The sequence below is a fragment of the Podarcis liolepis genome (genome assembly GCF_965112155.1).
Source record: "Podarcis liolepis genome assembly, chromosome: 2".
NCBI classification, from domain to species: Eukaryota; Metazoa; Chordata; class Lepidosauria; order Squamata; family Lacertidae; genus Podarcis; species Podarcis liolepis.
In genome coordinates this window covers 125,212,946-125,228,551 of record NC_139555.1, presented here as the reverse complement: position 1 = coordinate 125,228,551, position 15,606 = coordinate 125,212,946, and the positions used below count along the sequence as shown (strand labels likewise).

General features: G+C 46.8%; 2 protein-coding genes across 2 annotated transcripts in view; both read right to left on the bottom strand.

Annotated features, from left to right (window-relative positions):
- LOC310701111 (uncharacterized protein) overlaps positions 1-15,606 on the bottom strand; it is a 93,822-nt gene that overhangs the window by 10,562 nt on the left and 67,654 nt on the right. The gene's annotated exons all lie outside the window — the stretch shown is intronic.
- LOC310699305 (uncharacterized protein) lies at positions 6,715-13,195 on the bottom strand (the record flags this gene model as incomplete). The annotated part of the gene is made up of 3 exons (XM_083486951.1): positions 13,087-13,195; positions 7,559-8,577; positions 6,715-6,813 (listed from the first exon to the last, which is right to left on the bottom strand). Exons 2-3 carry the CDS (start codon positions 8,468-8,470, stop codon positions 6,715-6,717), a joined length of 1,011 nt encoding a protein of 336 aa, XP_083343077.1. The 5' UTR covers positions 8,471-8,577; positions 13,087-13,195.

Here is a 15,606-nt window from a genome sequence, read left to right as displayed (position 1 = left end):
CTAAAGGTTTATCAAGAGGGACAAACATTAGGTTCAACACCCAGGAAGAAATAACCAGCTGCACAAATTTAAGTTGTGGGACACTTGATTACCAGTAGTACACGTGAAAAGGATCTAGACGTTTCGGCAAAAGAGTTTGTAAGTAAAAACTGACTTGTAAACTGACTCGACAGTAGCACCAGTCATATCAACTGGAAAATCCCCTCAGAAGCCCATTAAATCAAATAGCCTTCAAGGATGGACTACGTGCCTAAAGTCTGAATCTCAATAGGAAGTGATCTGACATTTCTAGCTCTCTAGATCAAAATTCGCTGACCCCGACCACCAGCATTACAGATTCACTCTCCCCCTCCCTATCTAACAGTACATGAATCTTAAATTATACTTTTTTTTAAAAAAAAGATATTTATTACGATTTTCAAAATATTACAAAATAAAAATAGAAAAAAGAAAAATACAAAATAAAAATAATTAAAAACAACTCAATCTTTCCATTACTTATTTTTCATTAGCTTGTTTCCCAGACCTCCTCACGCCTCCCTTTTTTGTATTCCAATTCAGTTTGTTGGTTCAGCAAATCCTTCCCCTCTTTGTTTATCCTAATCTTTAATCTTAAAATATTGTAACATTAAATCTTTTTCATATTCCCTTATAGTATTGCAGCTAAAAACCACTTAGTTTCTATCCAACATCGTTCTAACATTCATTAATTTTACAATATTTCTGTAAATAGTCTTTAAATTTCTTCCAATCTTCTTCCACCGACTCATCTCCCTGGTCTCGGATTCTGCCAGTCATTTCCGCCAGTTCCATATAGTCAATCACCTTCATCTGCCATTCTTCCAGAGTGGGTAGATCTTGTGTCTTCCAATACTTTGCAATGAGTATTCTTGCTGCTGTTGTGGCATACATAAAAAAAGTTCTATCCTTCTTTGGCACCAATTGGCCGACTATGCCCAGGAGAAAGGCCTCTGGTTTCTTCAAGAAGGTATATTTAAATACTTTTTTCAATTCATTATAGATCATCTCCCAGAAAGCCTTAATCCTTGGGCATGCCCACCAAAGGTGGAAGAATGTACCTTCAGTTTCTTTACATTTCCAACATTTGTTATCGGGCAAATGATAGATTTTTGCAAGCTTGACTGGGGTCATGTACCACCTGTATACCATTTTCATAATATTCTCTCTTAAGGCATTACATGCCGTAAACTTCATACCTGTGGTCCATAACTGTTCCCAGTCAGCCATCATTATATTATGTCCAACATCTTGTGCCCATTTAATCATAACAGATTTCACCGTCTCATCCTGAGTATTCCATTTCAACAGTAGGTTGTACATCCTTGACAAAATCTTAGTTTTGGGTTCTAACAGTTCTGTTTCTAATTTTGATTTTTCCACCTGGAAACCAATTTTCTTGTCCGAATTATATGCCTCTGTCAGGGAACTGCCATCAGAGCATCAGGTGGTGGAGGGACTCAGGCAGGATGAAAGAGACTCAACTGCTGAAGCAGGGACCAGCAGGGGGAGGAGTGGGTCTCTGAGGGAATGCGAGCAGGAGGGAGGGCTCAGGGAGGCTTCCAGCGAGAACAGTGGGGAGGTATCGGAGTCTCCCATAGGCAGACCCACACCTCGCAGGAAACTGTCACGCCGTGAGTCCAGGAGACGCGTTTCCGTTAAGGAACTTCTTTGCTGGAAACGCTTCCGCAGACAGCCACTGTCGGACTCTACTAGTGACTAGAGCAGACATGTCTGAGGAGCTCCGTCACACACGGAGGTTTGTGGGGTCGCACAAACTCTGAGGGAGCACGTTTTCACGCACAAGCAGCTAATCAAACCCCCACAGCAGTCCGACAGTCTTTGTACGCTGCCTGTGCAAGAGAAGGCATCATGAGCGAACCAACCGGAACCGGAGGAGCAGGGGCTGGAGCTGGTCCAAGCTTGGAAGATAGATACCGAGCGTTGGAGGTTCAACTGGCCCTGCAGACGGCGAGGTTGGAGGAGAGAAGGGCTCAGGATGCAGACAAGAAGGGGAGAGCCACGCAATTCCCCAGAAAGGTACCAGGATTGGTGCAGAAATTTGGGGGGGACCCCAAGGACTACCATGCTTTTAGGACAGAGATGCAATATGCCCTTAATGTGCAGTTCGATGAGTTCCCTGATGAGGAATCGCGAGTTGCTTTTGTAATTGGGCATCTTGAGAAAGGGGCTAGAGACTGGGTTCGACCCCTAATGGCAACGCACAATGACATACTAAAGGACACAATGAAGTTCTTTCGTGCAATGGATATCATGTTTTCCAGCGATATTGAGGAAGGGGTGGTGCGCAGACAGCTAATGGCTTGTAAGCAGGGAAGTCGATCTGTCCGTGAATATTGGACTGAGTTTACCATGCTGATTCACAGACTGAGTTGGGATTTATCGGCGGCACCCGTTCAAATGCTATTTGAAGAAGGTCTTTCTTCGGGGGTGAAAGACGAGCTGGCACGGAGCCCCAGGGCGGAGTCTATGGATCAGCTGACCAAATCTGCGCTGACCATAGGAGCGCGGCAGGAGGCAAGAGCCTTGGAGAGGCGGGAAGGGAGAGGGGAACGTTGGAAGGAGTTCCGCATTCCAGACATTCCTGAGCCAGCTTTCCCGCCGGCAGAGCCGATGGAAATCGGAACAGCGCGCGCGCGCGCATTTTCAAAAACCAGCGAGGGTTCATTGACAAGAACCTGAAGAGAGGCTTCATCAGAGAGTCCAAAGCAGCAGGGGGGAGCCCAGTGTTCTTTGTGGACAAAAAAAATGCGGACAAGCCGAGACTTGTATGTGATTTTAGGCGGCTGAATGCAGTGACTGAACCGGTGGCGTTCCCTATGCCCAGAATTGATGATATTTTGAACAGGGTGAGGAAGGGAAAGATTTTCACAAAGCTGGATCTAAGGGGGGCGTACAACCTGATACGCATAAGGAAAGGGGATGAATGGAAAACCACCATGTTTACCCCTTTGGGGGCGTTTGAATACCTCGTTATGCCATTTGGATTACAAGCAGGCTCCGCGTGTTTTCAATCTTTTATGAACCACGTGCTGGGCCCTTTGCTCTACAAGAATTGCGTTGCCTTTCTAGATGATGTGTTGGTGTATTCTGAGAATGAGGAGCAACATGTGAGAGACGTCAGAGAAGTGTTGAGCAGACTGCAAGCCAACAGGCTGTGGGTCAAACTGGAGAAGTGTCGGTTCCATACCAAGGAGGTGGAATTCCTGGGGTACCGCCTGTCAGACAAGGGATGGGCCATGGATCCCGGCAAGGTACAGGCAGTGCTGGAATGGAAAACACCCAAAACCAAGAAGGATGTGCAGAGGTTCCTAGGGTTTGGAAACTTTTATCGTAAGTTCATCCGCAACTTCGCCCATCTGACGGCGCCCATCACTGACTGTCTCAGCAGTAAAAAGAAGTTTGTATGGACGGCGGAGGCGGAGCGAGCGTTTGAGGAACTGAAAAGGGCCTTCGCCTCTGAAGAACAACTTCTGCATGTGGATTTACGAAAGAAGCTAAGGGTTGAAACAGACGCATCTGACAGAGCCATAGGGGCGGTGCTTCTTCTGCAGCCGGGGAAGGAGGAGTCAGAGTGGCGTCCGTGTGCCTTCTTCTCGCGGAAGCTGAACAAATCCGAGAGGAACTACACGGTGTACGACCGAGAACTGCTTGCTATTCATGAGGCGTTCCGGAGATGGAGGCATCTGCTAGTTGGTGCACAACATAAAGTGCAAGTGTGCACGGACCATAAAAATCTAGAGTACTGGAGAACGGCGCGAGTGCTCAACCAAAGGCAGTTGAGATGGGCCCAAGAGTTCTCCAAATTTAACTTTGAGATTTGTTATGTGCCAGGCCCAGAGAATGTTAGGGCGGACGCTCTCTCACGCAAACCTGAATATTTGGAGGGGGAGGGAGCACCCGAAGAAACCCATATCATTCCAGAGGACCGCTGGGTGTGTGGGGCGACTTTGGTGGGGCAAAGGGAATTGGTAGAGGGTACGGTGCAGGATGCATACGCCCAGGGGAAACTCAGGGATCTCAGAGGGGAGGAAGACAAATCCGGTGGTTTTGAGGAGAGAAATGGGGCATTGTATTATAAGGGAGCGTTATATATACCTGAAGGGGAATTGAGGGAGAAGGTACTCAAGCAGCTGCACGATAGCCCCACAGCAGGGCACTTTGGGCAACACAAAACCATGTGGCTGGTTACCAGGGAATTTTGGTGGCCCAAGGTCAGGGAAGAGGTGCGGGAGTATGTGAGAGGGTGTGAACAATGCCAAAGAGCCAAGGGGGAGAGGCGGGCGCCGGCTGGTTTATTAGAACCACTGCCCACACCTGAGAGACCGTGGGAAGCAGTGGCAATAGATTTCATGACTGATCTGCCAAGGTCTAGAGGGAAAACAGCCATCATGGTTGTAGTAGACCTGTTAACTAAAATGGCCCACTTCATAGCCTGCTCACATGCGGTTACAGCAGAAGAAACCGCCAAATTGTTTGTAGAGAATGTGTTTAGGTTGCATGGCGCCCCCTTGAGGGTGGTTTCAGACCGAGGGAAACAATTTACTTCCAGGTTCTGGAGGAAGCTCATGAGCTTACTGCATGTAGAGGTTAATTTCTCGACGGCCCGTCATCCTGAAACCAACGGGCAGGCGGAAAGAGCAAATGGGGTTCTCCAACAATATTTGAGGTGTTATGTTAATGACAGAGAGAATGATTGGGTGGAGAAGTTGGCGTTGGCAGAATTTGCCTACAACAATGCAGAGAACGTGTCCACGGGGATGAGCCCCTTTTTGGCTAATCACGGGTGCCATCCCAGAGCCTTCCCAGGGGGGGAGGGGGAGAACTGGAGCGTTCCAGCTGCAGAACAGTTCGTGGAAGAAATGGAAGCGATCCATCGCCAGCTCCAACTCAATTTAAACAGGGCTAAGGAGGAATATAAGAGGCAGGCAGACAAAAACAGAAGGGAAGGTGAAAGCATCAGGGTGGGGGACCAGGTGTGGCTGTCAACCCAAGGGTTGCCATTCAAAGGAGGTTGTAAGAAATTAAGACCCAAAGGGCTGGGTCCGTTTGAAGTCATACAGCAGGTCAATCCAGTGGCTTTCAGGCTCCGGTTACCGAACCACATGAAGCTGCACCCAGTTTTTCACAGGTCGTTGCTGTCACCGTATAGAGGAGACAGTGAGGGGAGGGTCACTAGGGGACCAGCAATGGAGGAGAAGGAACACAGCTACCATGTAGCGGAGATCCTCGATTCCAGGTGGAAGGGAGATCAAGTAGAGTATTTGGTAATGTGGGAAGGGGAACCGGAGTCGGAAAACACCTGGGTTAGGGCAGAGGATGTCAATGACGAGGTTTTAATAGAGACTTTTCATCAGAGGTTCCCACGTAAACCTCAGCCGGTAGCGAGGTTCCGAAGGGAATACTTTGCCACCACCGACGAGGAAGAGGAGTTGGAGGGGTTCCCAGATTCTGAAGAGGAAGAGGATTCAGCTGGCCAGGACGACGATCGATGGAGAGAATTGTTCGAGACGTCAGAAGATGAGGAAGATTCGTTTCGGGGTTTTAGCCCTTCACCTCCCAGGGGGGAGGAATTGGGAGGGGGTGAGGGGGGCCCTGGAGGGGAGGTGGATGTCAGGGAACTGCCATCAGAGCATCAGGTGGTGGAGGGACTCAGGCAGGATGAAAGAGACTCAACTGCTGAAGCAGGGACCAGCAGGGGGAGGAGTGGGTCTCTGAGGGAATGCGAGCAGGAGGGAGGGCTCAGGGAGGCTTCCAGCGAGAACAGTGGGGAGGTATCGGAGTCTCCCATAGGCAGACCCACACCTCGCAGGAAACTGTCACGCCGTGAGTCCAGGAGACGCGTTTCCGTTAAGGAACTTCTTTGCTGGAAACGCTTCCGCAGACAGCCACTGTCGGACTCTACTAGTGACTAGAGCAGACATGTCTGAGGAGCTCCGTCACACACGGAGGTTTGTGGGGTCGCACAAACTCTGAGGGAGCACGTTTTCACGCACAAGCAGCTAATCAAACCCCCACAGCCTCCATTATCTGATAATAATGAAGCCAATCTCGCACTTTGTTTTTTAGTTTCTCAAAACTCTGCAATTTCAGTCTATCTCCCTCTTGTTCCAGAATTTCCCAATATTTCGGCCATTTGGCCTCCATATTGAGCTTTTTCTGTGCTTTTGCTTCCATCGGTGACAGCCACCTTGGGGTTTTATTTTCCAATAAATCCTTATATCTTATCCAGACATTAAACAATGCTTTCCTGACAATATGATTGTTAAATGCTTTATGTGCTTTGACCTTATCATACCACAGATATGCATGCCATCCAAATACATTGTTAAAACCTTCTAAATCCAAAATGTCTGTGTTTTCAAGAAGCAGCCATTCTTTCAACCAGCAGAAAGTTGCTGATTCATAGTAAAGTTTAAAGTCTGGCAGGGCAAATCCACCTCTTTCCTTTGCATCTGTTAGTATTTTAAATTTTATTCTAGGCTTCTTGCCCTGCCAGACAAATCTAGAAATATCTCTCTGCCACTTCTTGAAACAGTCCATTTTGTCCACAATTTGCAATGTTTGAAACAAGAACAACATTCTAGGCAATACATTCATTTTTATCACAGCAATACGACCCAGCAGTGAAAGCTTCAAATTTGAAAATCTTAAATTATACTTACTACTGCGAGTTCATTCCTTAAAAACATGTCTATACAACTTTACAAAAACCAGAACATCATACACGCCCGAAGCATCTACAACCGATTGCCCCGATATGAATTTGCTGATCTGAAGGAGTGAACTCTGAGAGAAACAATTTATGCACTCCATACATTTGAATGGTTTTTCCACTGATTGTTTGTAAGCACTCCATCACTGCTGAAGCACTTTCCACACTCCTTCAATTTAAACAGTTCCTCCACTGTGGGTTTGTTGATGGTTTTTAAGGCTTCTTCTCTTAATGAAGCTCTTTCCACACTCCATACATTTAAATGGTTTTCCCCTCTGTGTGAGTTTGTTGATGAATTCTCAGCTTTCCGCTCTGACTGAAGCTCTTTCCACACTGCATACAATTATATGGTTTCTCACCTGTGTGGGTTCGTAGATGTAAAGTAAGGCTTTCATTCTGACAAAAGCGCTTTCCACAGTCCATACATTTAAACGGTTTCTCCCCAGTATGGGTTTGTAGATGTTTATTAAGGTTTCCACTCTGACTGAAGCTCTTTCCACACTCCATACATTTATATGGCTTCTCACCCGTGTGAGTCCGACGATGCAAAGTAAGGTCTGAACTCTGACGGAAGTTCTTTCCACACTCCAAACATTTAAAAGGTTTATTCCCTGTGTGAGTTTGTTGATGTTTCTTAAGGCTTCCACTCTGACTGTAGCTCTTTCCACACTCCATACATTTAAATGGTTCTTCTCTTCTGTGAGTTCGCAGATGTTTTTTAAGGTTTCTACTACCAGAGAAGCTCTTTCCACACTCCACACATTTAAAAGGTTTCTCCTCTGTGTGAGTTTGTTTATGAATTACTAGCATTCTCCTCCGACTGAAGTTCTTTCCACACTCCATGCATTTAAATGGCTTCCCCGCTGTGTGAATTTGTTGATGCTTAAAAGGTTTCTCCTCTGTATGAGTTCTTTGATGAATTATTAGCATTCCACTCCGACTGAAGCTCTTTCCACACTCCATGCATTTGAAGGGTTTCACTGTGTGAGTCTGATTATGTAAATTAAGGCGGAAACTCTGACTGAAGGTCTTTCCACACTCCATACATTTAAATGGTCTCTCTCCGGTGTGAATTTGTTGATGTTTATTAAGGTTTCCAATCTGACTGAAGCTCTTTCCACACTCCATACATTTATATGGTCTGTCCCTTGTGTGAGTTCGTTGATGTAAATTAAGGTTTTCTCTTTGACTGAAGCTCATCCCACATGCCATACATGTATATGGTTTCTCCCCTGTGTGAGTTCGTTGATGTGTATTAAGATTTCCACTGTGACTAAATCTCTTTCCACACTCCATACATTTAAAGGGTTTTTCCCCTGTGTGAGTTCGTTGGTGTGTATTAAGGTTTCCCCTGTGACGGAAACTCTTTCCACATTCCACGCATTTAAAGGGTTTCTTCCCTGTGTGAGTTTGTTGGTGTATATTAAGATTTCCATGCCTACTGAAGCTCTTTCCACACTCCATACATTTAAAAGGTTTCTCACCTGTGTGAGTTCGTTGATGTAAATTAAGGCCTTCACTGCGACTGAAACTCTTTCCACACTCCACACATTGAAATGGTTTCTCTCCTGTGTGAGTTCGTTGATGTGTAACAAGGCTTTCATTCCGAGTGAAGCTCTTTTCACATACCATACATTCAAACTGTTTTCCTCCCGTATGAGTTTGCTGGTGTTTACTGAGTGTTCCACAATCAGTGAGACTCTTTCTGCACTCCATCCCTAGTGGTTTCTCTTCTTTGTGAGTTCAGGGATATGAACTAAGTGTGCTCACAGAATTCTGTCTTTCCCCCTTGCTTCAGAGGTGGTGGAAGTGTAACAAAATTCCTGCAAAGGGTTTCAAGAAAGAGAATAAAGGAATGTAACACACATTGGTCTGATTTGTTAGGAAATGAAATGAAATAATGGTAAAATCTCTTCAAACTTTCCTGATCTTCAATCATCAGTAAAGCCACATGATCTTAGAATACAGTTACACTGTTGGATTGTCTTTTTAAATAAATATCCATAATACGCTCTGGGAAATTGTCTCAAGGACCCTTAGTATCCACTTCCACCTTGAACTTCCCATTAACACTGAGCACCAAAAGAAAACTTCTATGATAAGGTGGGGCACCTCTGGCCCTCCTGATGTGGTTAGACTCAAAGTACCATCAACCCAGAGGGACGCAGGTGGTGCTATGGGTTAAACCACAGAGCCTAGGACTTGCTGACCAGAAGGTCGGTGGTTCGAATCCCTGCTTAGTCATGCTGGCCACATGACCCAGAAGCTGTATGCTGGCTCCCTTGGCCAATAAAGTGAGATGAGCACCGCAACCCCAGAGTCGGTCACGACTGGACCTAATGGTCAGGGGTCCCTTTACCTTACCTTTACCATCAACCCAAGCAAGGATGGCCTATGGCCAGCAATGATGCGAGTTGTACTGCAGCAACATCTGGAGGGACGTAGCATTGTCACCTTTCCCCTCCACTGGAAATCCATTACCCTCCTTCCTCCATGATCTGTAATATCATTCCAAAATCTTCCAATCAACTGCACGCATTCCCTAATCCTGCACCATTTACTTTCCAAGGCTGCTCCATTGTGCCTAGGGCACTGGCAATGGGGCAGCCCCTTCCACTAGATGAGAGGACAGTAGGTTAAATTAAAGGTAAAGGTAAATTCAAGGTAAATTAAAGGTTAAATTAGGGCAGGCCAAATGGCACAAGAAGATCGAGGGCACAAGGAGAAGGGGACGACAGAGGACGAGATGGTTGGACAGTGTTTTCGAAGCTACCAGCATGAATCTGACCAAACTGTGGGAGGCAGTGGAAGACAGGAGTGCCTGGCGTGCTCTGGTCCAGGGGGTCACGAAGAGTCGGACACGATTAAACGACTAAACAGCAACAAAATGGCACTCAGCTCGGTCCACTTGCCCCTCTCTGCATCTGCTGCCTGAGGGGGCTGCCTCAGTCTGCCTCATGGTGGAGCAGGCCCTGAGAACAGCCTTCTCTCTGCCTTCCAAAATACAGAAAACATGGCAAAGAAGACCTTGGCTGGTCACTAAGATCAGGACTTTTAATACTTAATATTGCTGATGTGTGTTTGGCTGCAAGTCGTTTTGGGTTGCCCTGAGGAAGAGAAAGTGATCGAAAAATCTAATAAATCATAGCAACAGACTGTTGGACAGCCCCTCCAAAAAATAAAAAATAACTCAGTAGCAATCTTCCCTTAAACCCTGTAGACATGGGAGATGATATGGTGGGAATAATGGAAACCGGGTGGGATGGAGAGAAGGAGTGGGATGCAGTTATCACTGCGTCTGAAAAGCCTAGCAATGGACAGGGGAGGCAGGACTGGAGGCAAAGTCTCTCCAGAGAGACGTGGGGAAATGGACGAAATTGCAGTTGACAAGCCAAAGGTGGGTCATCATCCTGACCCAGCAGGCTTCTTCATATGTTCTTACACACTGAAAGGAGACAGTCTCACTGCATACTGAAGGGAAATGCCTCTCAGCCTCTCCTGCATTTCTGTATTTTTGTGTCTCAAGGAAAGAAATGAGTTGAGACTTGTGTATCAGAGTCTCTCCTAAATGGAATAAGTAAAGCAGAAGTCAAAATAAAAAAATTCCTTCCAGTAGCACCTTAAAGACCAACTAAGTTAGTTCTTGGTATGAGCTTTCGTGTGCATGCACACTTCTTCAGATAAAGCAGAAGTGTTATTGGTGCCATACGTGAATGTAGAAATATTCAAAACTACTGTATTAATCCACTGACACAAAGACAGCAAAGTATCTGGTGCCGCCATTAACCTGTGACTTCTTCTGCAAACTTTGCAGAGTTAAAATGTTAAAACCTTTTCACCTTTTGAAGCAAGGACAGCAAAGTATATTAGTAATACTGGAGCGTGTACCACAAGTGAATCACAATATAAACTCATGAAAAGTTATGAATGGACATCATTAACGTATATACTAGGGACGCGGGTGGCACTGTGGGTTAAACCACAGAGCCTAGGACTTGCCGATCCGAAGGTTGGAGGTTCAAATCCCCACAACGGGGTGAGCTCCCGTTGCTCGGTCCCTGCTCCTGCCAACCTAGCAGTTCGAAAGCACGTCAAAGTGCAAGTAGATAAATAGGTACCGCTCTGGCGGGAAGGTACCGTATTTTTCGCCCTATAGGGCGCACTGGCCCATAGGGCGCACCTAGTTTTTTTTGGGGGGGGGGAAATAAAGAAAAAAAATTATTCCCCCCCAGGCACCGGTCTCCCCAGGCTTGCGGATATCTGCCCGAAGCCTGGGGCATGCTCCTCTGCACTCACCGGGTTTCGGGCTGCAGGTTGTTGTCCGCAAGCCTTGGGAGCCCGGCAGGAACTCCCACGGGCTCCCAAGGCTTGCGGATATCTTCCTGAAGCCTGGAGAGTGAGAGGGGTCGGTGCACACCGACCCCCCCTCACTCTCCCGGCTTCAGCGAAAGCCTGCACTCACCCCATAGGACGCACACACATTTTCCCTTCATTTTTGGAGGGGAAAAAGTGTGTCTATAGGGCGAAAAATACAGTAAACGGCGTTTCTGTGCGCTGCTCTGGTTCGACAGAAGCGGCTTAGTCATGCTGGCCACATGACCCGGAAGCTGTACGCCGGCTCCCTCGGCCAGTAAAGCGAGATGAGCGCCGCAACCCCAGAGTCGGCCATGACTGGACCTAATGGTCAGGGGTCCCTTTACCTTATAGTATATACTATAATCCCACCCACTCACTTTATCTCACACTCAGCATTTATAAATTTGGCAAGTTCACACACCTTGCCTATAATACTGGCAATCCTTGGCCTGAATATGCACATGTCTCTGTGTAGAGCCTCCAGCCACAGGTATTGTCTATCATGATAATGAGTCCTTTGACCTTGAAGCAACCCAGACTGGGAAGGTGCAGGCTTCTATTACCTTTTGATGCTGATGGATTGTATCTCAGCATGCAATAAAATAAACAAAAAATAAACAAAAATAATGAAATGCTTTCAATATGTATATTATATATAAATGCTGAAACATTTCCATAGCACCTCCATCCATATTTTTGGAATGGTGTATGGAATCATTGACCATGCAAGGGAAATAACACTGAAAACTGAAAACATGGGAGATGGAAACGGGTTTTGGCTACTTTGTGAAAGGAATTCCAGAAACAAAGAGCCGTTTTGGAGGAGGATTTTTCATTCTGTCCTTCCTCTGCAGTGGGAAAATTCCTGCCTTTCCCCCCTCCTCTATTTCCAGGTCGACCAATGGCCTGACTTGGCTTGTCTGGGGCTCATAGAGGGGGAGGAGTTCGGCTTCCAGGAAGGGAGGGAGGGGTGGGCGAAGTGGACCCCACTGTTCAAGGATCCCTCTCTCAAGGGCATCCTGATCAAATTTGCAGATGACACCAAACTGGGAGGGGTGGCTAACACCCCAGAGGACAGGATCACACTTCAAAACAACCTTGACAGATTAGAGAACTGGGCCAAAACAAACAAGATGAATTTTAACAGGGAGAAATGTAAAGTATTGCACTTGGGCAAAAAAAATGAGAGGCACAAATACAAGATGGGGGACACCTGGCTTGAGAGCAGTACATGTGAAAAGGATCTAGGAGTCTTGGTTGACCACAAACTTGACATGAGCCAACAGTGTGACGTGGCAGCTTAAAAAAGCCAATGCAATTCTGGGCTGCATCAATAGGAGTATAGCATCTAGATCAAGGGAAGTAATAGTGCCACTGTATTCTGCTCTGGTCAGACCTCACCTGGAGTACTGTGTCCAGTTCTGGGCACCACAATTCAAGAAGGACACTGACAAACTGGAACGTGTCCAGAGGAGGGCAACCAAAATGGTCAAAGGCCTGGAAACGATGCCTTATGAGGAACGGCTAAGGGAGCTGGGCATGTTTAGCCTGGAGAAGAGGAGGTTAAGGGGTGATATGATAGCCATGTTCAAATATATAAAAGGATGTCACATAGAGGAGGGAGAAAGGTTGTTTTCTGCTGCTCCAGAGAAGCGGACACGGAGCAATGGATCCAAACTACAAGAAAGAAGATCCCACCTAAACATTAGGAAGAACTTCCTGACAGTAAGAGCTGTTTGACAGTGGAATTTGCTGCCAAGGAGTGTGGTGGAGTCTCCTTTTTTGGAGGTCTTTAAGCAGAGGCTTGACAACCATATGTCAGGAGTGCTCTGATGGGGTTTCCTGCTTGGCAGGGGGTTGGACTCGATGGCCCTTGTGGTCTCTTCCAACTCTATGATTCTATGATTCTATGACATGAAGGAGACCCCTCCCCAGAGTCTCTTCTGCGCCCAGAGCCCCCCCTTGGCACAGCTCACCCCTCGCTCTCCGTGCCGCATTTCTCCCGAGCGCGCCAACCTCTCCATCTGGAGGGACCACCCTAGACAAGCGGAGAAGGGAGGGCAGATGGGGGGGACAGGGACGGACAAAGGGAGTGTCCCTTTCCAGGCCTTTCAAGGCATCCAGTCCTCTCTCGCTTCCTTTAACCCCTTCGTGGACTCCTTCTCTCAAGTCTCTTCAGCCAAAAGGGACCGGCCAGCTGCAACAGGGGCGCCCTTCGCCGCACTTGCAGAGCCAGGAGGGATCCCTGCCGTGGGAGGGGGTTGGGGAACTGGAACTGGCAAAGGGACATCCTAAGAGCCAACTCCTAGGGGCCCAGGGGGTCTTCACCCCCCCCAATAAAATAAATAAAAAAATTCCTTCCAGTAGCACCTTAAAGACCAACTAAGTTAGTTCTTGGTATGAGCTTTCGTGTGCATGCACACTTCTTCAGATACACTGAAACAGAAGTTGCCAGATCCTTCTATATAGTGAGAAGGTGGGGAGGGGTATTACTCAGAAGGGTGGTGGGAATGGGAGATTGGCAGATAGCTGAGATGAGCCTGTTGACGACTCTTAACGACTGCAATAGGTCTTACAGGAAAAGGCACGGGGTGAGAAGGTGAGAAATGGCTTAGTATAAAATAAAATATTTTAGGGTGTCCGTCCCCATAAAGTTGATAGACATTGTCATTCAAATGGTGTGATCAATTATGCAGGGCGGGGCTTACCTGCCCACCACCCCAATATTTTATTCAAGTTGGCACCCCTGAGGGGCATCATGTCCCTAAACCTCAGAAAGACGTTCTGACAGTAAGGGCTGTTGGGACAGGGGAAGGGTAGCTACCTCTCTCATTTTGGGGGGGGGGGGGACTGCAGAAATTTATTTCTCACCAAAAGTCAGTTTACAAAGAGAAAAACTCACTCTTGCGTTTATTTACAAACTCCTTCACTAAGACGCCTAAATCCTTTTCACATGGTACTACAGGGAAGGCAGGTGTCCTCGTCCTCGTCCCCTCCCCAAATCTTATATAGGATTTGCCCCTGTTGAAATTCACATTGTTAGTTTTGGTCCAGTTCTCCAATCGGTTAAGGTCATCCTGAATCCCAATTGTGTCTTCTGCGGCTTTAGCTACTCCTCCTAGTTTGGTGTCCTCTGCAAATTTGATGATAATCTCCTCAATTCCTTTGCCCAAGTAGTTTATTACTTCCCCCCTGCAAAGTTTAGCTCATGCATTGGGCTCTGGCCTATTTCCTGCAGTGCAAAGCAATCATTTAGCTTTTCCTGGATCTCTTTATTATTATTATTATTATTATTATTATTATTATTATTATTATTAATGATAATGACAACAATAACTGAATTTATATACTGCCCTATACCTGCAGGTTTCAGGGTGGTTTATAGATAAAAATCAAAATATGAAACCACAAAATCCATAATCAAAATAAACCCCACATTTTAAAAGAGCAGAGGATATAGATAACCTCAGTGCTTTTTTTCTAAAAAAAATATGTTTAGGGGTGTTAACGGAAATTCAAGGGTCCTCTTGGGCAAATGAAGACACCGACCAGAGCAAGTCAGAGCAAAACAGCAGCCAGTAGGCTCGGTCTTTATTTAGAAAGACTGTCGCGACAGGACTCCCACCGCCCACAAGGTGAAGCAAAATGGAAGCCCCGAACAAAGGGAGACCCCAACTTTTATTACTTGCTAATCCCCTAAGTTACACCCTCAGAATTACATCACATTTACATCACGATTATATTAAAAATAGGAGGAGTTGGGGAGGGGCCGCACAGGTAACCCGAGTGTCCTGACACCTGGCCGGAGCCCTCTTCCCCCTCCTCGCATGAGTCATATACAGAAACAAAGGAAGAGGGCGAAGTTTCCTGCCCCCTGAGGAGAGTCCGATCGCAGTCTTTTGTGTGTGTCTGTGCGGAATACACTAAGATATGCAGTTCATTGTGTCCTTGATAGCCTCCTGTCTGAGCCCATCACTGATGGCTATCAAGGTGGTCACGTCTAGTAGGAAGGAACACAGAGTACGTGACTGCTCGGTTAAGGGATTATGGCCGCTTGATTTCGAACCGCCCCCCTTTGAGAGTCTTCGTAATATCCAGCAAAATAAAAGTGGTCCGGTGAAAATCCGAAGTACGGCTGATTTTTAGTGAATTTATGAAGAATATTGTCTTTGAAGTTCAAAGCACTTTCACCTTCAGGAAGCGGCTTGCTACATTTTGATTAGATCAGTCACGGTCAATTGAACTCGGAAACCTTGTATTGAGAGCTGTCAAGGGAAAGGGGAAAGCGGCAGCAGCCTGCAGTACCCGCGTGGCCGCCGCAAGGGGCGCTGTTCGATAATGCTGATTGGCTGAGGCGGGCGCCGATTGACAGCAGAGTTCGGTCGGCCGGTCTACTCTCAATAAAGATAGGGCGATGCGGGGCGCCATAGCGGGAAGCTGTCAAGCCAGCGCTTCCTTATTTACGGAAGGCTTTAAGGGATGTCCCTCTAAAGGGG